The sequence below is a fragment of the Alnus glutinosa genome, chromosome 1 (genome assembly GCF_958979055.1).
Source record: "Alnus glutinosa chromosome 1, dhAlnGlut1.1, whole genome shotgun sequence".
Lineage (NCBI taxonomy): Eukaryota > Viridiplantae > Streptophyta > Magnoliopsida > Fagales > Betulaceae > Alnus > Alnus glutinosa.
Window position 1 is genome coordinate 10,570,885 of NC_084886.1, and position 25,336 is coordinate 10,596,220.

Sequence of the window (25,336 nt, forward strand, 5' to 3'; positions counted from 1 at the left end):
TGCTTTCATATGGTGCAAGTCAACCCTAGTGACCTTGGCTGCACAACCAGAGTATTGGCATGGTCAATAAATTCCTTGAGGATAAAGATGTTCCATGGTCCTTTTTTTGTTGCCAGTGTATGGGGCACGAAAATCCCACACATAAATTAAGTCTGGCTTGCCACCTTCCCAAAAGTAGAACTTGCCTCCCAAACCTTAAACTGCTTTGCTAAATTGTAATCATCCTGAAAGTCATCCTCTCTGAAGTTAAAGCACACCAACACCGATGAAGTCAGCTCACATTTTTTCCCAAAAGTAAAACTTGCTTCTATGCCTTCAGTATCTTGCTACTGCGGATTACTTTAAGTTACCTTTCGGCTTCCCCTTTATCTACTGCAGACTTATTTATCTTCTTCCTCCCCGCTTTCCTGACTTAATTACATTATTTATTTTCATCATATGCCTTGAAAAATGGGTTGGTTAAAACATGTTAGTCTCATAATATTTAGATATTTTGTGAATTTTATTTTATTTTAATAAGAAATTGGTCCCAAAGGGAGGGGGAAGGGTTGATTCTCTGTCTGAATATTAAACAGAATGGAAAAAAAAGATGAGATGTTAGGTGGTTCAATTGTACTGAAGCAGTTTCAGGAGTTTATGTAAGATAAATCAAAGATTATGTGAAGATATGTAGTTGCCTTTAGCTTGGAGCTTATCCCTGATTACTATATGATGACTCCTTACAATGTCCCTCCATAAGCTTGTATCTTGAGAGCACATATTAGTTCTCCCTTCTGGTTGAGTTAAAGATAGTAAGCTGGTTAAAATATATTGTTCAGACTTGGGGACTTGCTTTTTAGATCATTGCTAATTTATGATAAATGTTGTCATCTGACTCCAGATACTCTGATCCTGATTGTTGCCCCGCTTATCATTCTCCATTAAAATTGCAAATCTCTATTGCATTTGCACCTCATGCGGTGGGTTTTAGATATAGGAAGCATTACATGAATTTCTTTTTGCAGTGATAAGGGAATAGTGTACTCAGCTCGTGCATATAAAATTCCAGAATGCACCCGGACTGCTGCTGGCACACCACTTGTTCAGGTAGTCACATTATCATTCTCCCTTTTATCAGTGATTCTTTCTGGTAATTGCTAAAAGCTTCTTCTTTTTTTTTTTTTTTTTTTTTTTGGGGGGGGGGGGGGGGGGCGCAGATCTTATCTTTAACTGATGGTCAGAGGATAACATCTGTTATTCCTGTGAGTGATTTTGCTGAGGATCAATTTTTACTGATGCTGACAATGAATGGCTACATCAAGAAAGTATCTTTGAATTCTTTCTCATCCATCAGGTCAACAGGAATCATAGCAATTCAGTTGGTTTGTTCTCTTCTTTTATGTTTTATTCTTGCATGTTGGTCAACAATTCCTTATGTGATTTTATTTCCAAGTCTCATTCATTAACTTGACAGGTTCCTGGTGACGAGCTAAAGTGGGTTCGTTGTTGTACAAATGATGACCTTGTTGCCATGGCTTCACTGAATGGAATGGTCTCACTAAGTTCTTGTGAGATTGTAAGTTATTTTACATTGCTTTCTCTTTCAATTATAAGCTGGAAATCTGTGCAAACTGATATTGTGTTCGGAAAGACCTCCTCTATCATCATCATTATTATTGTTGTTGTTTATTACTCTCTTGCCATGCAAGTGCTTTTGTGGCCTATATGCAGTTAAACCTTTGCCTCACACTAGGAAATATTATTGAATTAAAATATCTTTTTGATAAGTAATAAAAACTTTTATTAAAACAAAGCGTAAGGCGCCCTTAAGTACATAGGAACCACCAAACCAGCTCAAAATAAGAAAAAAAGAAACCCACAAACCTACTAGACCCTAAAACCTCAAGACCCACAAAAGGCACACAACACTACGTCATGTGAGCCTTGCCTTTCCAACGCCTAGAAGGTGTGCTTGCATTGCCGTAGTTAATGGAGCTTTTCAAGTTCAACAGCTCCCTCCTGCCTTTGGTCTTTTGGCGCGCTATCATTTTTTCCCGATGAAACACCTCTTCAATGGCATCCAGGATTGCCAAGGACGGATCCTTGCCATGAACACCATCCATCGCCCAATCTAAGGGCATGTCAGGATGTCTCTCTATCCTCCCCATTCCAAATCTCGTCACCATGATCCCACACTACGATCTCACCATCCAGGCCAACGCCAACTGGCCACTTTCGAGATTGTATTAGGCCATTAATCTTGGAATCCTCACCCTTTTCATCATTTGGAGTGCTGCAACCACCCAAAAGGGTTGGAATCCCTTCCACCCCAACTTCCTTAGCAACAAGAGAAGATGACGACGCGACCGACACTTCAGGCGAGAGAAGGGGTTGCACAGACTCGGATTGAGGAACCCCTTTTGAAGGATACCCCTCGTCGGAACAAATTGCTTAACAACCTTCAAGGAAGTTGTCACTCCAGAATCTAGCAATGGCTGCGCTGCAGCCATCGAGGATTCCTCAACAGGCAAAGGATCCACCCCCTTCGAGCGTTGTAGAAACTTAGTCTCACCGTTAAAATATTATCCCTGTTTTGAAGCTTTAGGCGTGATCCGTGTCTTGGTTAGGTTAAGTTCTAGGAGCTTTTTTTCATTTATTTCAGGAATCCCTCGTTTGTACTTCCCATGTACTTAATTAATGTTTATATAATAGAAGTGAATAACAAGTCTAATCCCGAATTTAATTAATTCCTAATTTTTAATTGTGAAGTGTTTGACCATCTTGCCTGTGCAAGTATCTTGAATTGATTCATTATTGTTTGCATATTAAGACATCTTCAGACGCAGCAAGAAGAGTAGATAACTATTCTAGTCCATGCTCGCTTATGCAAAAAGGAATCACTTTTCTAGTTGGTCCATTAAATACAGAGGTAGGTTCAGCCTTAAACAAACAGAAAACAAGCTAATGATCATGATGTGTTTACAGTTGAGACAAAAGACACCACAGGTTTTTTTGTTTGATAGGTAAGCAGAGAAATTTTGTAAAAAGCATAAAGGCGCCCATAAGCATACAAGAAGTATCCAAAAAGGATACCAAAACAGAAAAAGAAAGAACCCGTAAAACCCAAAAACAGGAGGAAACCCAAGCACCCTAACAAGAATCAGCCCACAAAACCCAGAGAACAATACATCACAGCAAGGGCCCTTTTGCCTTGCCCCGGCTAAAACCAAAACCCTTAACATTATAATTAATCAAGCACTCTAAGTTTTTCACCTCTTTACTCCCTTTATATTTAGGAGTGGAGATTAAAAACTCTTGACGCTGCTAATCATCAATTTTAGACACCACAGGTTTGTTAAGTGACCATGAGATAATAGGGGTGTGATTCAGGATATCTTAAAGACACCACAGGTCTGATTTCTGATAATAACTCGGGAAAAATGCATAGAATGACTCTTAAATTCTGTCTGTAATAGCCCAATAGCAACCCTGAATTGTAGCTATTGATCACACCAATCCTGTTAGTGTAAACCTGCAAGCTCATAAAAGTCACTTGAATGATGAAAGATCTGAAACAATACCATAGATTATAGAAATAAGATAAGACAGCTATCCAAGAGGACTAGGCGAGCTTTCTTGGTCTTGGATTGCTTTGTTGGATGCTCCCGCTTCTCGTCATGGTAGAGAAGAACTCATGGTGTTATGTTGCTCATCTTTGTTTGTTTATTAAATTTCTTCATGGGAATAACTTACAGGAATTTCACTGAATTTCTTGTTGGAGGTCTCTTCATGCGATCTTTTTAGTCATATCATAACATAGATCATGATTCTTAGAGCTATTATGAGTCCCTGATACTGTTCTTCAATTCCTTTTCTGCGCATTTATACTTCTCACAATTCACTAGTGTACCCTTTAACTTCCTTTTTTGTTGCTCAGATTCGAACGCTAAGCAGAAATACAAGGGGTGCAGTGGCCATGAGACTAAAAGGAGAAGATAAGATGGCAAGCATGGACATTATACCAGCCGCAATACGGAAAAACGTGGAAATGGTGTCAGAAGCTAACCCAAGAAGGTAATTAGTTATCGCTATTTTATAATTAGCATCATGTAAGAATTAAGGGTTGTTAGATTAATAATACTTGGCAATGAGTGACTGTGATCCATAAACCTTACTAGAATCAGTGGGTTTGAATTGGATTTGGGGGTTACTCTGAGTAACCTGAGTTTTATCTGACTGGGAAGAGGTTCTTCTCTCCTTTCCTTGTTACACTCATTTCAGCGGTACACTAGTTCAAGCTTGGGAGATATAAGTAGGATTTAGCCTCCTTCGTTTCGATGTCATCTTTATCACTGTTTTATTTATGATGAGCATTATTTAGTTAGCTGTTTGTTAATTTATTATGGCAGTTTGTCCATAAGGATTGGACATTTTGTCTTATAATTCTAAGCATATATGTTTCCACAGTGCTAAACGCCTCAATGGCCCATGGCTGTTGTTTGTCTCCGAAAACGGTTTTGGAAAGCGAGTGCCCTTGAGCTGCTTCCGTGCGTCAGCTTTGAATAGAGTTGGTTTAATAGGACACAAGGTATCTTGAATATTATATTAGCTTCTTGATTCGACGGTAAGACTTTTTAGTTCATGTGCCATAGTAGCTTCTCTTATGGCCTTTCTGCTGCCCTGATTTCAGTTTTCAGCAGAGGACCGTTTGGCAGCAGTCTTTGTGGTTGGATTTTCCTTGTCAGGTAATGTTATTGGTATTCCTTGAAGCTAATCTTCTGGTATCTATGACTATTTTTCTTCGCGCTTTGTAATGAGGCTACATATATTATATTCATTTTATCATTATAAATTAGCAGAAGATGGAGAAAGTGATGAACAAGTGGTTCTAGTTAGCCAAAGTGGTACAGCCAACAGATTTAAGGTTCGGGATGTTTCAATACAGTCGCGCTATGCAAGGTACGTGTTGTATGGTTTATTGTATTCTGAAATATATATGCTTCAAAAAACTTGTCTGCCTTCACAGAAAGGAGAAATTACTTTGTTAATGACGTGTGACCGCAAGTTCACCCCTCCCCACTGAATCCATTTTCTTATCTTAATTTATGTAGGTGGTGTCCTCTTCTGTTTTCCAATGACAATACATTTTATGTGTTTCAAAAAGAAATTAAGAAAATTTCTCTAACAAGTTCCCCTTTCTATCCTTTATGCAGTAGTGCTTAATGTAGAAACTAATAATTTTGTATTTTTGCTGTCCATATTATCTCACTAAATGGACTTCAACTTTAAGCACAACTTAGTTATTTTTAGTGCTGCACAAATTTTGCCCCTTTTGTGTGTTCGGGTTTACTGAGAGGGCTCCTGTTGGTAATATAATTAATTAAAAAAAGAAGAAGAAAGTACCAACCTCTGCCAGGCTAGGGGCAATGCATACATATATCATGCTCCTCCTTGGGTTTGCCTGTCGACTTGAGATTCAGAACTTTCCAGTTTTCACTTCCTTCAGCAGATCTACACTGTGATAGTTGTTTGAAACAATTATGATGGTAATTCGAAGGTTTACCTTTGTTATTTAGTCTTAAATGTGTTAGAAGTACTACGATGTGATCCATGGTCTACAAATACTTGTTTAATTAATGCCATGCTCATGACCTGGATTGCTTAAACAAATATATTCTACAGGGGAGTAATCTTGATGCGGCTGGATTATGCTGGAAAGATCCAGTCTGCGTCATTAATCTCAGCAACAGAAGCTGAGGTTGAGGAAGAAGTTGAAGCTGCTGCAGTCCATGGCTAAGGATAACTGTGAGAATGTGCTCATTCTAATGCCTGCTGAGCGCTCATGTAAATGACGACCTATGGAAGTAAAATGTTGTTTATGTGGCAATTCCATTAGTGGCTGGTTGTAGTACTATTTTGTACAGGCTGTAATTTTTCCTACCATTTCCTTTCCGTTAATAACATTGTAGTTTCTCTCAATTGCTCAAGTTGGAATTTTTTATTTTAACTTTTTCTGTTAAATTATTCTGGCCCTTGTGAAAAATTTCATGTTATTTTCTGACTTTTTTCTACGAAGTACTTAAGATTACACGTGTTATCTTCCCTAATAGCTATCAGAAAGTCTTCACCAATATTTATTAGAATAATTGAAGATTACACGCTTCCAATTAAAGTTTGGTGAAATAGTCGATCTGCATAATATAAATCTTATAAATAAAGTTGGTTAAACTGCATATCTCATTTAAAAAATGATAAAAGTTTTGAGTAATTTCATGTGTATATTAAGTGATCATTAAAAAATGAGGTGGATTTGATCAAAATCATTATTTACAGTAATTTTAAAATTCACCTTAACTTTTTATGGGCACTTGATGGATACTTAATGTACATGTAGAATTATTCAAAAGATACTTACAAAATCATTTGTTACGATTGGTGAAGTTATTTTTTTATAAATAAAAATCAGTTTTATCTAATTATCTCGAATAATAAATAACTAAGAATTAAAAGAATTTTTAAAAAAATTATAAACAGTGATGATATTTAAGAAAAATTACACGTAACCTCTTCAAATTATCACCTTAAACTACCTAATATTTTTCGGTGGTTTAAGGAAGAAATTGACACAATTGATAGTTTTGAGGACATTAATAATAAAGTGGTAGTTTGAGGGATTTATGTATTCTTTTTCCTAATATTTATTTTATATTAAACATATGGATAAGCTCAAATTTGTTAGTAAAATAAATAAACTAATTTTGAACGGATAATCTACTCGAACTCCATACTTACCCAATTATAAAATTAAACAAAATAAAACTTGAATATTAAATATTCCATAATACTCAATTTGATTATAGCTCATTCAATTAGAAAAAATAAAATAAAAGATTAAGAGGTGCTAAGGACAAACCAAAAGGATAAAAATATCCTTAAAAGTCCAAGGGCCCGGTTCGCCAACCGAACAAATGTCAATAATATTCAATATCCTTTCAATAACTTATAAAAAATAAAAAATAAAAAATCCTTTCAATATTCTGAGCCGAAGGAGAAACTGTCGAATGACCATGATGTTTTAACCATTGCTTCTTCGACGCTTGTCTCCAAGCTCTCTCTCTTTCTCTGTTCCACTTTGCGATTATCGCTCTGCGGAAATGGGTGCGAGCAGAGCTTTGCTTCTGTGTCTGTTATCACTGTCTCTGATAATTGAGCTTGCAGTGGCCACGGCCAACTTCTTCAAGCCATTCAACGTGAGCTATGACCACAGGGCTCTCATCATCGACGGCGAGCGTCGCATGCTCATCTCCGCAGGAATCCACTACCCCCGTGCCACTCCTGAGGTTCGCTCTTCAGATTCAACTATCCCCCTGCCTCTCATATCGTTTCGAATTTCATTACTATCCCATGCTCTGTTTTTTTGCTTCATAAGACTACTTTTTTTTTCCTACTGAATTAAGCCTGATGTAACTGTATTTTTTTTTTTATTACTTTTTTTTAATTTATGCTATCTTTGGATTCTTAGGTTATTTGGCAATCAGGAATAAGAAAAATTTTATCTGGGATCATAGTGTTTGACAATAAACTTAGCGGATACAATCTCAGGCAAGGGACCTGCTAAGGGAAATCGAGCTTATACAACCATTGCATCCCGCACTTTTATCCTACCTTAGGGCTGTCAACGCTTTAGCCAATCCCACACAATGGTTGGGCGAGATTGTTTCCAACCTACCTTCTTTACAGCCGAAATCTAGTGTTAGTTTAATCTCCAATGGTTGTGCTGTAATCATTCTTTTTCTCGATTCTTTCATCTGCTATAGTTATAATGTTTGTGTGCGTGTGTGTTTTCAGTTATTTTAAAATCCCCTGATCTGATTATAATGCTTCTGGAATGTATGTAAACCATTTTGTTTTTAAAAGCAGCTCATTAAGCTTCGCTTAACATGGTTGCTTTCTGAGTCATTTGATAGGCACTTATTTCTTTCGCATGATGTCAGATGTGGCCTGATCTAATTGCAAAGAGCAAGGAAGGAGGAGCAGATGTGATCCAAACTTATGTGTTCTGGAATGGGCATGAGCCACTGAGAGGACAGGTGCAATAAATATTTTTCACAGCTGGTCTTGATTGATACCCTTGTGTGGTTGACTTGACATGATATATTTGTTTCTCAAAATTTTGATTTTCTTCTGAACTGCTTGTTCAGTATTACTTTGAGGGGAGATATGATCTCGTCAAGTTTGTGAAGCTAGTGGGATCGAGTGGACTCTATCTCCATCTTCGCATAGGACCTTATGTTTGCGCTGAGTGGAATTTTGGGTCTAACACTCTCTCCCCTATATTTATAAGTTCCTTTTTCTACTAACAGTACTAGTTGCTTTTTCTCCTTAGAACTCAGTTTATGAAATATGATGCCCCTTCATTCTGTCAAACTCTGTGACAATGCTACATGATCGAGAAAAGTTTTAGTTCTGTTATGGAGTGGATCAACTATGTATATGCTCCTATTAAATGCTTAATCATTCTTTCCAGCATTTGCTAGGTGCTAGGTGTTATTGGTGTATGTAATAAAAATGCAGGATTGTGTTGTTGGGCATGGAAAACCATTTTTCTCACCCCCTTATACATAATCATAATTTAGTGCTGTTTATTATCTTAAAGAGTATAAGGGGTTATTTGGGAATAAGGAATTCATTAATTTGAAGATTCATTTGAATTATTTGACTTATTAGATCTACACCCATAAAGAAATGAAACTCAAATGAATTGGTATCAAAGGGCATTATCTAAATGTACTAATAAGAGATGGCATGCCAAATATGCAACAGCTGAAGACATTTGAATTCAAGAAAAGAAAAATTTAGACTACTCAATGGAGTTAGGCGAATCCTATAGGAACTATTAAAACCCATAACTTACTCCAATGTTATTCGAGTGCTTCCAATTTCATCCTTAGTTAAACCGAAGGAGCCGAGAACGTCGTTGGCTTCCAACTGTCAGCTGGCTTTTGAGGCCGTGCAGTCTGAGAGGGCCGAACTAGCTCCTGATAGTGGGGTAGAGGTTGTTGTTGGCGTGGTCATGTTGGCGGGTACAAGTTCAGCTGGGCCTTAGGCAAATAACATCGAGAAAAGTGGTCTGAGGTCGTCGACGAGGTGGTTGAGGGTGGGTATCTTGCCAAGGAAAAAGAAATGGAAGTTTCGGCAATTGATGGGGGCACGTCAGTGTGTCTGGAGGTCGGAGGATGTGGGTTGGGGCCAGATTGTTTTGTAACAGAGGTTGGACAATTTGGGGCCTTATCAGATCATGCTGTAGGGGCGAAGGGTAAGTTTGGGGTATGTTCAGAATTTGCCAATAGTACTGTTGGAGGAGTCTTGACACCGGTGACAGCAATTTCAAGCGTGGCTATAACGGTAGGTTTGACAGACACGTTTCAGCATGAAACAAAGCGTGATGAAGAGAGGCTGGGCGACAGTTTTTTTGGGGGTGACGTTGAAGGGCCGCAGCTGTTTGGCCAGATGGGAGCTATCATTTCCATGGGTCATCTTGGAGAGATGGTGGGGTCTAAGTTCTTGTCTTCTATGGAGGCGTATGATGTCAAATATGAAGTTTCCCTCTTACAAGATGTGGTTGATGGAGAAGGGGAAGAGTTGGAGGATATTGGCCCACTATCAATTGTACCCTTGGCAGTGAGTGTGGGTAAGGAGCCCATCTCTAGTGTGTCTCCTAGATGGGTGGTTGAGCGGGTAAAGGGTTTTTACAAAGTCGTAGGGTTGTCGTGTGATCGTTTTGAGGATAAGTTGATGACACTTTTTGAAGAGATTGAAGCTACTAGAGATCAAACAATAGCATAGATTGTCTACAGTCACCTCCACATCAGGGATGAAAGTCCAGCCGGAGAGAAAGCGGTTGAATTGGTCCATTAATTATGATAGGAAGGGGGAACACTCAATTAGAAGGTGAGGAAAGGATAGGGGCTTTTCTCGTGTTAATGAAGCCTAAAATAGTAATTTGAAATGTAAGAGGGCTCAATGTGCTGAATAAAATATTGCGGATTAAAGGACTCCTCACAGAGTGGAAGGCAAATTTTGTTTGTTTGTTGGTTGGAGACGAAAATGGAAGTCATTACTAGGGCGGTGGTCCGGAGCTTATGGGGATGCCAACATGTGGATTGGTGTTATATGGGGGCAAGTGGGGCCTCAGGTGGTATTTTGATTATGTGGGATAGGTGGGTCGTGGAGAAGATTGATGAGTGTGTGGGAAGATATACAGTTGCTTGTTCTTTGCGCAATACGAATGATAATTTTGTGTGGGCATTTGGGGGGTGGGGGTGTATGAGCCTAATGATGACAGGGAAAGGAGTGTTTTGTGGGATGAGATGATTGGTTTGATGAGTTGGTTGGAGATGCCATGGTGCTTTGGGGGAGATTTCAATGTGGTTAGGTTTCCTAGTGAGAGATCAGGTGATTCTGGATTTAGTTTTCGGAGTTCATTTTTGTGCAGAGATTGGTGGATCTACTTGTCCAATGAGATCAGTTTACTTGGTCCAATAGTCAGGAAGATTAGGTATGTTCTAAAATTGACAGATTCCTATTATCTCCGAAGTGGGAAGGACATTTCCCTGAGGCAACACAGAGGCAACTGCCTAGAATTTTATTAGATCATTTTCCTATACTATTGGATTGTGGGACGCAAAGAGAAGGGAGCATATATTTTAAATTTGAAAACATGTGGCTGAAATTTGAAGGTTTTGTGGAACAAGTAAACCTTTGGTGGGTGTCTTATGAGTTTTACGGCCTGCCTAGTTATGTTTTGTCAAACAAGTTGAAAGCTTTAAAGGTGGATTTGAAGAAATGGAAGGAGGAGGTGTTTGGTGATGTGGGGAAGAAAAAAGAGGAGTTATTGGAGGGTATTCGGGATTCAGATTGTATTGATGAGGGTCGGGGATTAGTGGAGGAGGAACGGATGAGGAGGACAGATATGACTAAGGAGTTTGAAAAAACGCTTCTTTTTGAGGAGATAAATTGGAGACAGAAATCTCGTATTTTATGGCCGAAGGAAGGGGACAATAATACGAAATTCTTTCATAGTATGACCAATTCGCATCGTAGATACAATCACGTGGAATCTTTGAGGATAAATGGGGCTGTCTAATAATTCCTTGGAGATAAAGGAGCATATAGTATATTATTATAACAAACTGTACACCGAGCAGAGCACTTGGAGGCCCAGGGTGGATGGGCTTTCTTTTTCATCCATTGATGCGAGGGAAGGTATTTGGTTAGAAGGAGAGTTTGAGGAGCAGGAGGTGTGGGAGGTGGTGCGGAACCTGAAGGTTGATAAGTCGTCGGGACCGGATGGGTCCACAATGGCTTTTTTTTTTTTTTTTTTTTCCTGAAGCGTTGGGATATTTTGAAACAAGATATTATGGCCGTGCTTTCAGAATTCCATAATCGACACCAGTTTGAGAAGAGTTGTAACGCAACATTTGTTTCTCTAATTCCAAAGAAAACAGAAGCTGCGGATGTTAAGGATTTCAGGTCGATGAGTTTGGTGGGATGGGTCTATAAACTCATTTCCAAGGTACTTGCTAACAAGTTCAAATAAGTATTGGGCAAGATTATTTCCAGTTCTCAGAATGCTTTCATTGGAGGTCGGCAAATGTTGGATTCAGTTCTCATAGTTAATGAATGCTTGGATAGTCGAATTAGGTCGGGGGAGGCTGGATTGTTGTGCAAATTGGACTTGGAGAAATCTTATGATCATGTTAATTGGGATTTCTTGCTCTACATGCTTCAACGGTGTGGTTTTGGGGAGAAGTGGAGGAGGGATTGGATAGAATTTTTTATAGCTACAGTAAGATTTTCCATATTAGTGAATAGCACTCCGTTTGGTTTTTTTACGAGTTCTAGTGGACTAAGGCAAGGGGATCCGCTTTCTCCTTTGTCGTTTGTGGTGGTTATGGAGGCATTAAGCTGGATGTTGAATGCGACAATGAATCAGGGATTATTGATAGGTTTTTCCATGAGATTTTTTTTTTTTTTTTGATAAGTGGTTTTTCCATGAGATCCAGGGATAATGAAGAATTAGTGGTGAATCATATGTTGTTTGCGGATGACACATTAATTTTTTGTGGTGATCAGACAGAGTATGTTCAAAATTTGCAGTGTATTTTCTTATGCTTTGAGGCCGCATCAGGGTTGAAGATCAATTTAGGAAAATCAGAACTTGTTCCCATAGGCGAGGTGGAAAATGTTGATAATTTGGCTCACATCCTTCGACGTCGAGTTGCGTCTCTACCAATGACTAATTTGGGTTTGCCGTTGGGAGTGTCTTTTAAAGCTACTTCTATTTGGAATGGAGTCATTGAGAAAGTGGAACATTGGTTAGCTAGTTGGAAGAAATTATATATGTCTAAGAGTGGTCGGTTGACTCTGATTAAAAGTATTATATCCAACATTCCTACGTATTATTTGTCGTTGTTCCCCATTCCTATGAGCGTGGCTAAGAGACTTGAGAGATTACAACGGAATTTCTTATGGATTGGCATTGGGGATGAGGTAAAATTTCATTTAGTAAAATGACACACAATTTGTACTCCAATTGAGGAAGGTGGTTTGGGAGTTCGAAATTTGATTCAATTTAATCGAGCTTTATTGGGAAAGTGGATGTGGAGATTTGCTAAGGAGCGAGAGGTTTTATGGAGATCGGTGATTGAAGTTAAGTATGGGAGTTTGAGGGGTGGATGGTGTTCATCAGAGGTTGTGGGATCTTATGATGTGAGTGTCTGGAAATATATTCGAAGGGGGTGGGATAATTTTTAAAAGTTTGTGCGTATGGAGGTGGGGGATGGGTATAATGTACGGTTTTGGCACGATCTTTGGTGTGGAGATAGGCTGCTAAAGCTTTGTTATCCAATTTTGTTCAGTATTGCTTGATTTAAAGATGCCTGGGTGGTAGATAATTTGTCTATGTTATATGGAGTGGAATGTTGTCTTTACGCGCCTTGCACTAGATTGGGAGGTGGAGATGATCCTTTCCTTATATGAGCGTTTGTATTCTCATCGATTCGGCGTGGAGCAGTTGACAGGTTAGTTTGGAGTCTCTCTAAGAGGGGGCATTTTGAAGTGAAGTCATTCTATAAAGCCTTAGCTAGTCAAGAGGTTTGCTCTTTTCCTTGGAAGAGTATTTGGCGTGTTAAGGCTCCGTCACGGGTGTCGTTTTTTGTGTGGACAGCAGCCTTGGGAAAGATCTTGACGCATGACAATATGCGTAGGCATCATATAGTGATGGTTGAGTGGTGCTGTATGTGCAAGAAGAGTGGGGAATCCATTGATCACCACTTACTTCACTCTGATGTTGAACGGGATATATGAGTTTTTTTTTTTTATAGTTTGTTTGGGGTGGAGTGGGTCATGCTGCGACAGGTGCTGGATTTGTTGAGTAGTTGGGGAAATTCGTTGGGTCGTGGTCAAGTTCAGCAAATTTGGAAGCAGGTTCCCTTATGTGTCATGTGGGAGTTTTTGGCGTGAGAGGAATGTTCGGCATTTTGAAGATGTAGAAATGCCGGTGTTGGAGTTGTGTCAAAATGTGCTTCATGCTTTATTTGTATAGGTCTCGGCTCATCATAGCCCGAGTCGTGTTACGTTTGTAAATTTTTTAATTTCTTGCTCTTTTGTTTCCTCTTTTTAGGGGCACTTTTGTATATTTCTTGTGTACTAGAGTTGCGCTCCTCTACGCTTTTTAATGAGATGACATCATTTATCAAAAAAAAAAAAAATCATCCTTAGTAAAGAAGGTTAGCAGATAAGTTGAATTTTCCTTCTAAAAATATTCTAAATTAAAATTAAAATTGATTTTAATGGCCAGAGGGATTGAAGACTAGGTAGAAGGAAATAATTAAATAAATAAATAAATAAAAAACTGAACTACTTTCTGTAGTGTGCTTTGATCTACTTTTATTATTTGAGATGGAAAATTGTGGAAGCTCTATCAATGAGTTAGGTTCTAGATACTGGGACTTGGAAAAAACTATATTTTGATTTTTGTCTGTCATCAGGACCTTCAAAAAGAGTATTTGTATATTGGTAGTTAAAAATAAAAAGTTGTGAAAAGAAGCTTTAAAGCAGTTGAAATTTCCATCACCACTGGACAAATGTTGCAGTGGGAAAATGAAGCAACGTTTTCATGTGGGATAATATGTGCTTCAGGGAAGAGACTTTTAGCTTGAAGCTTTGAACCTGCTGAAAAGTGAATGTTTAGTGGAGTACTAAGAAGAAATCTTACTGTATATTTTTTAGTTTTCTCAATCTAACTTATTGTTTGATGCTATTCTATTGGTGAGACTGATAGATATTTCTTGTGAAATGTTTTGTTTGACAATTTTTATCTGATTTTAACTGTTATTCTTATAGGGGTTTTCCAGTGTGGCTGCGTGATGTCCCTGGCATAGAATTTCGAACTAACAATGTACCTTTCAAGGTACAATGCACCTATGAGCATCTATACATGTGAATTATCTGCTTGTTCTCTAACATTACGGAATATATTTTTTTTAATTTTTTTTCTACGATTTAGTTGGATTTTCACTATATGTACAATGATTAAAAATTGGGATCAAAGCTCAACCTGTGAATACCAATCCAATAGGCCGTTATCTAAAGAAGAAAAGTTCAAGAGAGAAGAGTTTTCTAGAAACTTAGAGCGGCATGTTCTTCTTGAAGAAGTGAGTTGGAGACAGAAATCTAGGGTATTGTGGTTAAAAGAGGGTGACAGTAATACCAAATTCTTCCACTGGCTGGCTAACTCTCATAGAAGACATAATACGATTGAGGCTTTAGTGGTGGATGGACAATTGACTGATGATAGGACAGTTATCCAAGATCACATTGTGGAGTTCTACAAAAAGCTGTACAGTGAGCAATATCAGTGGAGACCAAGGGCAGAGGATTTATCTTTTCTTTCCATTGATGAAGAGGATAGAATATGGATGGAACGTGAGTTTGAGGAAGATGAAATTTGGGCAGTAATTCAGAATTTCAAAGGCGATAAGGCTCTTGGGTCTGATGGTTTTACTATGACATTTTTTTAGAAGTGTTGGGAGATCTTGAAGACTGATATTATTGCGGTGTTAAAGGAGTTTGAAACCAGTGGAAAGTTCAAAAAGAGCCTTAACGCTACCTTTGTGTCGCTGATTCCAAAGAAAGCTGGAGCGGATATCAAGGATTTTCGACCTATCAGTTTAATAGGTGGAATGTACAAAATCATCTCAAAGGTCCTGGCAAATAGGTTGAAGTCGGTGTTGGGGAAGGTTGTTTCCCATTCTCAGACTGATTTTATCAAGGGGAGGCAAATATTGGATTCTGTTTTGGTAGCAAATGAATGCGTGGATAGCAGGATTCGATCTGGAATTCCGGGCATTATTTGTAAGTTGGATTTGGAGAAGGCGTATGATCATGTAAGTTGGGAGTTTTTGCTGTATGTTTTGAAGAGATGCGGTTTTGGGGAGAGATGGCATGGCTGGATTGCTTATTGTATTTCTACTGTTTGTTTTTCCATAAATATCAGTGGGTCGCTTTCAGGGTTTTTTCGTAGCTCACGGGGTCTTCGACAAGGGGATCCTTTGTCTCCGCTTTTGTTTGTGTTGGTGATGGAGGCTTTCAGTCGGATGATATATGAGACGGTGGATAGTGGGCGCCTATCGGGGTTCTCAGTGGGATCGAGTACGCAAGATGCTTTGATGGTATCCCATCTTTTATTTGCAGATGATACGTTGATCTTTTGTGATCCTATTGCTGACCAAATCCGAGACTTGAGGTGTTTGCTGCTTTGTTTTGAAGCAGCTTCGGGCTTGAGAATTAATTTGTCTAAATCTGAGATGGTTCCGGTAGGTGAGGTAGGGGATGTGGAGGAGTTGGCTAGTATTCTTGGGTGTGGTGTGGCCTCACTTCCATTAAAGTATTTGGGTTTGCTGTTGGGTGCTAAGTATAAAGACGCTCATACGTGGAATAGCGTTATTGAGAAGATGGAAGCGAGATTAGCGGGGTGGAAGAGGTTGTATTTATCTAAGGGTGGGAGGTTAACTTTGATTAATAGTACTCTTTCAAGTTTACCTACTTATTTTCTGTCTCTCTTCCCTATTCCAGTGGAATGACAAATCGTTTGGAAAAACTTCAGAGAGACTTCCTTTGGGGTGGTATTGGAGATGAATTTAAATTTCATTTGGTTAATTGGCATACGATTTGTTCTTCAAAGGTTTCGGGGGGACCAGGAGTGAGAAATATGGTTATGTTCAATAAATGGTTATGGAGATATGCTTTGGAGAGGGATGCTCGGTGGAGAAAGGTGGTGGATTCCAAATATGGAAGTATGGGGGGTGGTTGGTGCTCTAAGGAGGTTGGGGGTTCTTTTGGGTTTGGAGTTTGGAAGAGTATTAGGAGGGGATGTGATGCTTTTGCAGCTCATGTGTGTGGTGTGGGGAGATTCCTTTGAAGACTTTTTTTTTTCAGAATTGTTTCTCATTGCTAGGGGCAAGGATGCTTGGGTGGAGGAGAATATGTAGAGACAAAATGGCACAATTTTGGAGAATATTTTGTTTTCTCGCCCAATTCATGATTGGGAGGTGGAAGCAGTTAGTAGATTTTTTGAGATGTTGTACGCTCTTAAAGTTAGAAGTGAGGGAGAGGATAAAATGTGTTGGATTTCAGCGCGAAAGAAATCTTTTCAGATAAAGCCTTACTATAAGGTTTTATCTAGTCCTATTCAGTCTTCTTTTCCGTGGAAAAGTATTTGGAAAGTTAAGGTCCTCCCGAGAGTGGCATTCTTTGTGTGGACGGCCACTTTAGGGAAAATCTTAACTTTGGATAATTTACAAAAGATAAACATTATTGTGATGGAGTGGTGCTATATGTGCAAGATTTATGGAGAGTCTATTGACCATTTGTTTCTGCATTGTATGGTTGCTATAGAATTGTGGAGGACGATTCTGCAAATGTTTGGGGTGGAGTGGGTAATGCCGCGATCGGTGAAAGATTTGTTGGGGAGTTGGAGGGGGCAAAAGGGTAATCGGACTTTGATACCGATTTGGCGCATGGCTCCATTGTGTTTGATATGGTGTGTATGGAGGGAACGAAATGCACGCTGTTTTGAAGATTGTGAGACTGATTTGATGAACTTGAAGAAAATGATGCTACAAACGTTGTTTATGTGGAGAGAGAAAATTCAGTTTATGCATGAGTGTTTTTATTTTGAATTTATAGATAAGTGCTCTTATTTTTCTTTGAATTAAGGGCTTTATGTATACATCCTGTGTACTATGGGTTGCGCACCTTTGTGCTTTTTGAATACATTTTACTTATAAAAAAAAAAAATGTCGGCACACTTGAGACATCATCTTTTCTGACAATTGATGATCCAAACTCTTCTTTTCTTTTCTTTTCTTCTACTGCCCTCTTTTGTCAACTAATGTACCTTAACCCATATTTCCGATAACATGGGTGACTATGTTGGTGTTTAGTTCCCTCTGCAACACCATTAACTGGCTTTCCCTGCTCTCACGCTCTCTTCCTCTCTCTCAAACCTTGGCTGAAGGGATGTGCAAATGCTTTGAAGGCAAAGAAATGAAATTTCATTCTGTCTTGTTGGTATGGTCCATCCAAAGATGGAAATCGTCCAGGACAAAAGTTTGGAAATGCAAAGAGTTGGGTGTGGGTCAGCTTTTCCTAGTGTTTCCTCAGGGGCATAAGAGTTGGGTGAACGGCTTTGTCTCTCGCTTCCCGTGATGTCGGAGTTTGGGGCGCCTATCTATCCTTCGGAATCTAAGTCGGTGATGAGGTATTCTTGGAAGCGAAAGGATGCGCAACTGAACAAGTTTTTGTTAGCGGAGTCTTTGGCGGCGATCACTGCCTCTCCTTCTCCGTTGGGCCATCATCCTTTGCCACCTTTAGATTCCGTGGCAGTTAGGGAGCCTCCGGACAGCTTTTGTTGGCGTGGGTTCCTTCTTCCCCGCAGCCGTTCTTCCCCGCCGTTGAGGTGGGTGAATCTTTGAGGGAAGATGTTTTCCAAAGAGGTTGTAGGTTCTCTTGGGGCAATATTTGACGATGCACTGTGCCTTCAAACTATGAGGATTTCCTTTGAGGGAAACGTAAAAGGTTTGTTGGATATCATGGCTCAAGTGGTTGAGGGCAACGTCTTGAGGTCTCAATCTCCACTCCTAAGGTTAAAGGGAATAGAGAACTTCATAACCTTGAGTGCGATATCAATTATGATGCTAGAAGTCTTGGTTCTTCTCGGGGCAAAAGCAAGAGAGTTGCTGTGATGTAATGTTATAGAGGGTTTTTGGGTTTTTGTTGGGGTGCTTTGGGTTTTCTGCTGTGGTTGGATATTTGTGGGTGTTTTTTTCTTGTTTCTCTTGTCTTTTTTGTTCTCCCTGTGTTTTCGTCCTTTTGTATACTCATTGTATCCTAAGGGGCACTTTCATCTTTTATAAAATTTCTCTTACAAAAAAAAAAAATAAAAAAAAAAATAAAGATACAGTATTTATCCCATATCTATGATAATAAGCATAGAAAATGACCATTTATAACTTATCAAAAAAAGGAAAATGACCATTTATTATGTAAGGAGGCATGTCACTTGCACAAATTTTAGGTTTTTCCTTGCAGTTAACTTGGACTAATTTACTTTGTGACTTCTTTCTTCTTCTTTTTTTGTTTTTTTTTTATATAAGTACTTTGTGACTTCTTTCTTAAGTAGAAAACCACAGCAATACTTTAATACTTAAGTTTTTTTAGATGAAAGCGTGGTTGTTGTGAAATACACTATAACACTTCTTTACAACCTTTGTTTTGATGGAGTGTTGGTTGGTGGAAGCTATAGTTTTTTGAATTTTCCATCATGTATTTGTTAGAGTTCACCAAGAAAAAGAAAAGGAGAGAAATATGTTCGTATAATTTTAATATAAGGTTGTCTCTCATAACAGTCGTCCTTTATTCTTGGTTTTTGAGATATTATGTATCTACATTTACTAGTAGTATAAATGCAATCTGCATTCTATAATTTACTAGCCAGCTCATTTTGTTAAGCAACAAATTCAGTTTCTTGGTCACCCTGTATAAATATGTCCTCTTTCCGTCCAGCTTAAGCTTTAAGGTAATTCTTCACCATTTTATTTGCACTTTTCCTTTCTTTCTTTTTTCTTTTCTTTTTCTTCTCCCAAGAAATCATCTCTTGTTCAGTTGTTTCGATGTTCCTCTGGAAGTACTTTATATCAAAGAGGTTGCTCCATGAATCTTGCTTAGGTGTTGGGCGGGGTTTGTTTAGTAGTATAATTTACTCATGTTAACAAGTGAACTTTTCATTATTGTTTTAAGCATTAGCTGTAGATTTGAATTTTGAATTTATTGTGGTGGTTATTATTAACATCATAATCCATATTTCATCTTTTCCAGGACGAGATGCAACGGTTTGTTGAAAAGATTGTGAAACTGATGCGAGAGGAAATGCTATTTTCTTGGCAAGGTGGTCCAATCATTATGTTGCAGGTTGTAACAGAATTTTGAAGTTTGATTCTAGTGTAACGTGCATTAGATGGTTGGTTTAATTTCAGTTAGTTGGATAGTGACAACTGGGAGTTGATATCAGTTAATTCCTAATCTGCCCAATTCCTGCAATGGGGCTACTTTTCTTTTCTTTTTGGCTGGAATCCTGCAATTGGGACTTGTTATTGAGAAAAGTAATCTCATTTTAGGAGGAATGTGGTTTCTCCAAAACGTGGGTATCTAATTTCTCCTATGCATGAACTTTTCATTTCTGTTTCTTTTTGAATTACATACGAGGAAGAGCTCTCTCCATACTTTCCAAACAGTAGGACTTTGGCACATATCCAATAAATATCATGGTCCTCGACTTTTGGGCAATAATTCTGACTACAACCCACTCAGTTCCATGCCCATCTAAAAATTGGATTCAAAACCACCCAATATGGTTATCTATTTTGATTCCAAAGTAACTTCCCCATTCCCGTTACAGAAACATCTCATTTCTGTTTCTCTATCTGCTTCTTGGTGTCTATGCAGATAGTATATTTATGTTAAATCAGCTTTTCAGTGGTCAACTTTATTTTCATTATTATGGGCGTACTATATACTTTTTTTTTTCTTTAATGAGGCTGTTTTTGCTTCAGATACAGTTTCTAACTAGATATGTCAAAACTGGAATGAATTTTTATCAGATTGAGAATGAATATGGAGATGTAGAAAGCTCATATGGCCAGAGAGGGAAGGAATATGTTAAATGGGCTGCTCAGATGGCTCTAGGTCTTGGTGCTGGTGTTCCATGGGTCATGTGCAAGCAATCAGATGCTCCAGATAATATTGTAACGCTCTTAGTCTATGTATTATTTGCTCAACTTTCTTACAACTAGTGCTTATGTTAGATAGCACTGAAGACTGTATATGCTACAATTGAAAAGCAAGCAGAGCTGATGGTTAGGTTTTATCATTAGAATGAATGGCATTTCATAGAAAATTCTATTGTTTAACGCTTTGAGATTTAGAATGGTTGAAATGCCTGTCATTTATTGTTCTTTTGTTCTCCTTCACAGATAAATGCCTGCAATGGATACTATTGCGATGGTTTCAAGACGAATTCCAATAATACACCAGTACTTTGGACAGAGGACTGGGATGGATGGTATGATGATGCCTTATTGTTTCTTTGGGTCTTGACAGCCTTGAAGATTCTGGATCTTTTAAAAAATTTGAAAAATTTCGAATCTCAAAACTGAGGATTTATTCTCAAAAATATTTACATACAAAATCATCAAACTTTTGGACAAATAGGATAAACGTTGAAAGAGGATGATTCAAAGTTAGTGGAAACTATTTCTCCACTGGAAAAACTATCTCGTAAGACATCTGTTTTCAAAATTAGTTTGAACTGCTCAGAAAGGAATCTATTCTCAAGAATCATTTAGATAAAAAAAATCACCATTGACTAGGTCAATATAGTTAAATTTAAGAGGATGGTGCAGAGTTACTGGAAACTAATTTCCCATGGGAAACCTGCCCTATAACTATAAGCATTAAAAAATTGTTGTCGCTCTGTTCAATATCTCGTTCAGAATTCTGAATCTCGAGCAGCTCAAGATAGATACAAGGGTGGGAAAAAGAAATAACAGTTTCTTGAATGGAAAATTCAAGTATCAGGCATATTGAAAAATATATTGAAGTTCCCGGGTTTATTAACCATACATCGATTCCTCACTCTTTTTTTTTTTTTTTTCTTTTTTTTTTTTCCTTTTTTTCTAGACCTTAGACAGTTTCCTCATATAATTTCATAAGAAAGCTTTATAATGATGTTGTTGAATCCCATATACAAATATTTGATTGCACATGTGAATATTTTGCATTTCTTATATGTAAGGTGTTATTAGTTTCGTGATGCTTGACAGATGCTATTTTTATTCTTCGATCATCATAATTTCACCTTACAAAGATTTCTCTGTCGCTTATTATGGGCGTGCTTTTGTTCTTAATTCTGATTACTAGAATAACATTCATCCTTTTTTTTTCCTTTCCGTTTTCTTGTTACTAGAATATTTTTCTTTATCACTAAGGTGTGTTCAATGAATGCATGTTTGCGGTTTAATATGAGTAGTGGTATGTAGGTACTATCATTTTAAGGGTTTGTTTATAATCTTTTATTTTCTAAAATTAATGAGGAATGGATTTATTTCTTTTCTCTGTTGATATTTTGAAGGTATACAAAATGGGGTGGACGATTGCCTCATAGACCTGTTGAAGACCTTGCATTTGCAGTTGCACGCTTTTTTCAACGTGGAGGGAGCTTTCAGAACTATTATATGGTATGATATATAAATGAAACAGAATGCTTATTTTGATCAGCCAAAACATGTGTGGCAATTCTATCAAAGAAATAGAATGCTCTATGTATTTTGGGGATAAGGGGGATAGAACTATGGCTTTCCTCTCTGCCCTTGATGAGGACCATAGGAGGTGGGATATGATTGAAGATTGTGAGCTTTAGGGGCTTAGGGTTGGGTTGTTTTGTGGGCTGTTCCTTGTCGGGTCGGTGGTGAGGCTGTTGCTTCTTGTATACTCCGTGTGTACTAGGGGCGTCTTACGCTGTTTTTTATAAAATTACAATTACTTATCAAAAAAAAATTCTATCAAAAAGTTTATCAGAACACTGAAATCTAAATCTTTTTTACATATGCTTCTCTTCTGGTGTCAAATTACGTGGTTTCAAATTCATTTTTAGGCTTCCTTGGTCATGATTGAAATGTTCGATTTCCTCCTGTGCCAAAGTCAATTTATTTTTCCATTCATGTTTTAATCAAGTTTCTTTAAACCTTCACATATTTCCCGGAGCTTTGGTGAAAAAGTTTAAATTGTAGGCTTCAATGAGCAAATAGATTGGGGAATGGCTAGTGCCATCAGAGAATGATTGTGAAAGATCTATAGGGATGGGGTAGAGGATGATATTGGAGACTTATTATTGACCATAGAAGTAAAATTAAAATTAAAAATGAAACTGATAACTTCTCAAGTTCTCCTTGATATTGATAGTTTTTGTTATGCATATTATTTAGCTTGCAGAATGGTCAAATGCTACATCTTGACAAGCTTGTTGCATGGTTGCAGTATTTTGGTGGAACAAACTTCAACCGGACTTCTGGTGGCCCATTCTATATTACTAGCTATGATTATGATGCCCCAATTGATGAATATGGTAGGTGAAACTGGGCCTAAATAACAGAATTTGTTCCTCCGTGAGGCATTAGTAAGCTACCTCTATAAACATACATCTTTTTTGTTTCTTCATTAGGTCTGCTGAGTGAGCCTAAATGGGGGCATCTGAAAGATCTGCACGCTGCTATAAAGCTTTGTGAAGCTGCTCTAGTTGCTGCTGATTCACCTCAGTATATAAAATTGGGACCAAAGCAGGAGGTTTATTTTATGCCTTAACTTTTAAGTTATCCATGGTTAATTGCTCAAGTATTGATTAACTAGTTCCTTGGAACAGGAAGGAAATTCTAGGCGTACCATAATGGAAAGATGATCGCATTTTCAAAAACCATTAATCATTACAGTGAGAGAGAAAGAAAACCAGGAACAAAATTAAAACCCATTTTGGGCCCCAGACAAAAAAACATCAACTTATGCTTAGTGATGCTTCTGATGAGACAAATTAACAGCAAGCACTTATGACTGTTGTTAGTGACAAGGAGCGGGCTGGAAATCCTAGTCTATTGGTGAACACTAAGGTAAATAAGTATCAGCTAGCTTTATTGGACTCAAAAGTAAAAGCGCTTTCATAGAAACTAGTGCTTTTGAGATAGGATAGAGCAGTACAAATATTGCATTAGAAGATAAAATTAGGGAGAACATTCCGGCATCTTTGTGGTGAGTGCTTTGTACTAAAATTACCGACAGCATTTATAAGAAGTATGTGGAATCAGGGCTAAACACAGTATGTTCAAATCATTTTCCTGGGCTTATTGCTGCGAGGATACAGAGTTGGGGAAGGTCTCAGAGAAAGAATTAGTTCAGTATGGTCATTCTGATGGGGGGTATTCTGATGCTTTTGTGTGCGACCCATCACAGATGATTCTACCAGAAAGTGAGGAGGATACTAGCTTTTATAGTGAAGGAGACTCAGAGGTGGATCTGTCTGAGTGGGTGAACAAACGCATCAAAGGTTTTAGGAAGTTTTTGGGGGTATCATATGAAGGCTTTGAGGGGGAGGCCTTATATTTATTTATGGCAATCAAGAATAGGCGGAGAAGGTAATGAAGAGAAAGAAACCAAAATTGAGCGATTGGTGGATTAAGCGATTCAGGGAAGCGAGTTGAAAATTCTGATTTAGACCCCAAGTTGTCAAGAACCAGATTAACAAAGTTATTAACTTTAAAGCCAAACACCACATATATCAATACCAAAATCAAGCAAGCATAAAACAAATCAACACAAAGAATTTAATAATGAAGTGGAAACCTTTTGAAAAACTCATTAGAAGTAAAACCACTTTGGGGGCTAGCCAACCCAAAGGAATCCATTATAGAAGATACAAAACTTTTGTAACTCCGAAGACCATTGTAACCCCAGCAAATGACATACACCTCTCACTGTAGTGGCTCTAGAACTTCTAGCCTTCTTCTATACGGATCACCTTCACGACCAAACATCGTCCACTTCAACCTAGAACAGTATTGGTTGTAGGCTTTTGTGTGGTTTGAATGGCAATGATAAAACAAAGATAAGTTTTGAATCTGGTTAAGCTTAAGAACAATTGTAAACTTCTCTCATAACAATGAAACAATGCCTCTCTGGGTGTCTGGAAGTCGTGGTGTGTGATTCTTATATAGAATGAGAAAACATAACTTGTTAGGCTAAGTTGGCTAGCGTTTTAACAATCTAACGCAGTCTTGTTCGAACGAGAATAAGTTTCATTCGACTGCCTTTCAAACGGCTTGCGAATGGGGCTATCTGGAAATCCTTTTAATCCTCTGTTTGATCAGGACTGCGATTGAGTCATTTTGGAACTCGGCGCACATTCTCTTTCGAACTAGTTCTTCAACTTCTCAGTTCCAGATTTTCAGACTTCTTGTTTGAGAGGTTGTTATGGGAAACATAGGAATGATATGATTTGGAATGCCCTTGGCTGTTGTGTGATGTATGTGGAGAGAACAAAATATTCATACATTTGAGGGACATGAAATTCAATTCAATTCAATTCTTAGAACGCTCTAAAATTGGGTTGCAGTAATGGGCTGTTTTTCTTTTTCAAATACGTTGGATTTTCTAGAGTTAAACTTCAAAAGTTAATTTTTACTTTTTTTTGCATTACTCTTGTATACTTCCTCTATACTAGGTTGACTCACCCTTTTTATGCTTTTCTAATAAAATTTAGGAAAAACTTCACTTAACCCCTCTAAATTGTCGCCACTTTTGCAATTACCCCACTAAACTTGAAATACTCTTAATTTAATGTATCTATTTTTCAATTTTTTTTCAATTTCACCATTCCATTAGGATTTTTCGTTAAATCCTGTCAAAATTCCTAAAATACTCCTATTTTTGAAAAATATATCTATATAAAAAAAAAAAAAAAAAAAAAAAAAAAAAAAAAATAAAAAATAAAGGTGTGGGTATTTTTGTGAATTCCTTTAATCCTAAACAATGCCTAAATTGTTGCAATTTTTTCTTTTTTTCTTTTTTCCTAAAAAAATGATTCTAAATTTTATTACTTCTGCCAAAAAAAATAAAAATTGAAGTTTCTATTGGTATATATGGATGCAATGGAAATTAAATCAATAATGTAATCTCGAGATCTTACCATGAT

General features: G+C 37.8%; 2 protein-coding genes across 2 annotated transcripts in view; both read left to right on the forward strand.

Annotated features, from left to right (window-relative positions):
- The window catches only part of LOC133871955 (DNA gyrase subunit A, chloroplastic/mitochondrial), a 57,351-nt gene extending 51,365 nt beyond the window's left edge, over positions 1–5,986 (forward strand). Inside the window, exons 19-26 of the mRNA XM_062309438.1 lie at positions 1,005–1,086; positions 1,197–1,361; positions 1,454–1,555; positions 3,917–4,053; positions 4,447–4,567; positions 4,670–4,724; positions 4,839–4,938; positions 5,662–5,986. Of these exons, the coding sequence (XP_062165422.1) occupies positions 1,005–1,086; positions 1,197–1,361; positions 1,454–1,555; positions 3,917–4,053; positions 4,447–4,567; positions 4,670–4,724; positions 4,839–4,938; positions 5,662–5,776 (877 nt within the window). The 3' untranslated portion in view covers positions 5,777–5,986. The remainder of the gene's footprint in view (positions 1–1,004; positions 1,087–1,196; positions 1,362–1,453; positions 1,556–3,916; positions 4,054–4,446; positions 4,568–4,669; positions 4,725–4,838; positions 4,939–5,661) is intronic.
- Positions 5,987–7,004: 1,018 nt separating this feature from the next.
- LOC133871962 (beta-galactosidase 9) overlaps positions 7,005–25,336 on the forward strand; it is a 30,250-nt gene continuing 11,918 nt past the window's right edge. The window contains exons 1-10 of the mRNA XM_062309452.1: positions 7,005–7,319; positions 7,974–8,069; positions 8,181–8,293; positions 14,386–14,452; positions 19,420–19,512; positions 20,202–20,345; positions 20,574–20,662; positions 21,731–21,836; positions 22,636–22,723; positions 22,820–22,941. Coding sequence (XP_062165436.1) covers positions 7,134–7,319; positions 7,974–8,069; positions 8,181–8,293; positions 14,386–14,452; positions 19,420–19,512; positions 20,202–20,345; positions 20,574–20,662; positions 21,731–21,836; positions 22,636–22,723; positions 22,820–22,941 — 1,104 coding nt within the window. The 5' untranslated portion in view covers positions 7,005–7,133. The remainder of the gene's footprint in view (positions 7,320–7,973; positions 8,070–8,180; positions 8,294–14,385; positions 14,453–19,419; positions 19,513–20,201; positions 20,346–20,573; positions 20,663–21,730; positions 21,837–22,635; positions 22,724–22,819; positions 22,942–25,336) is intronic.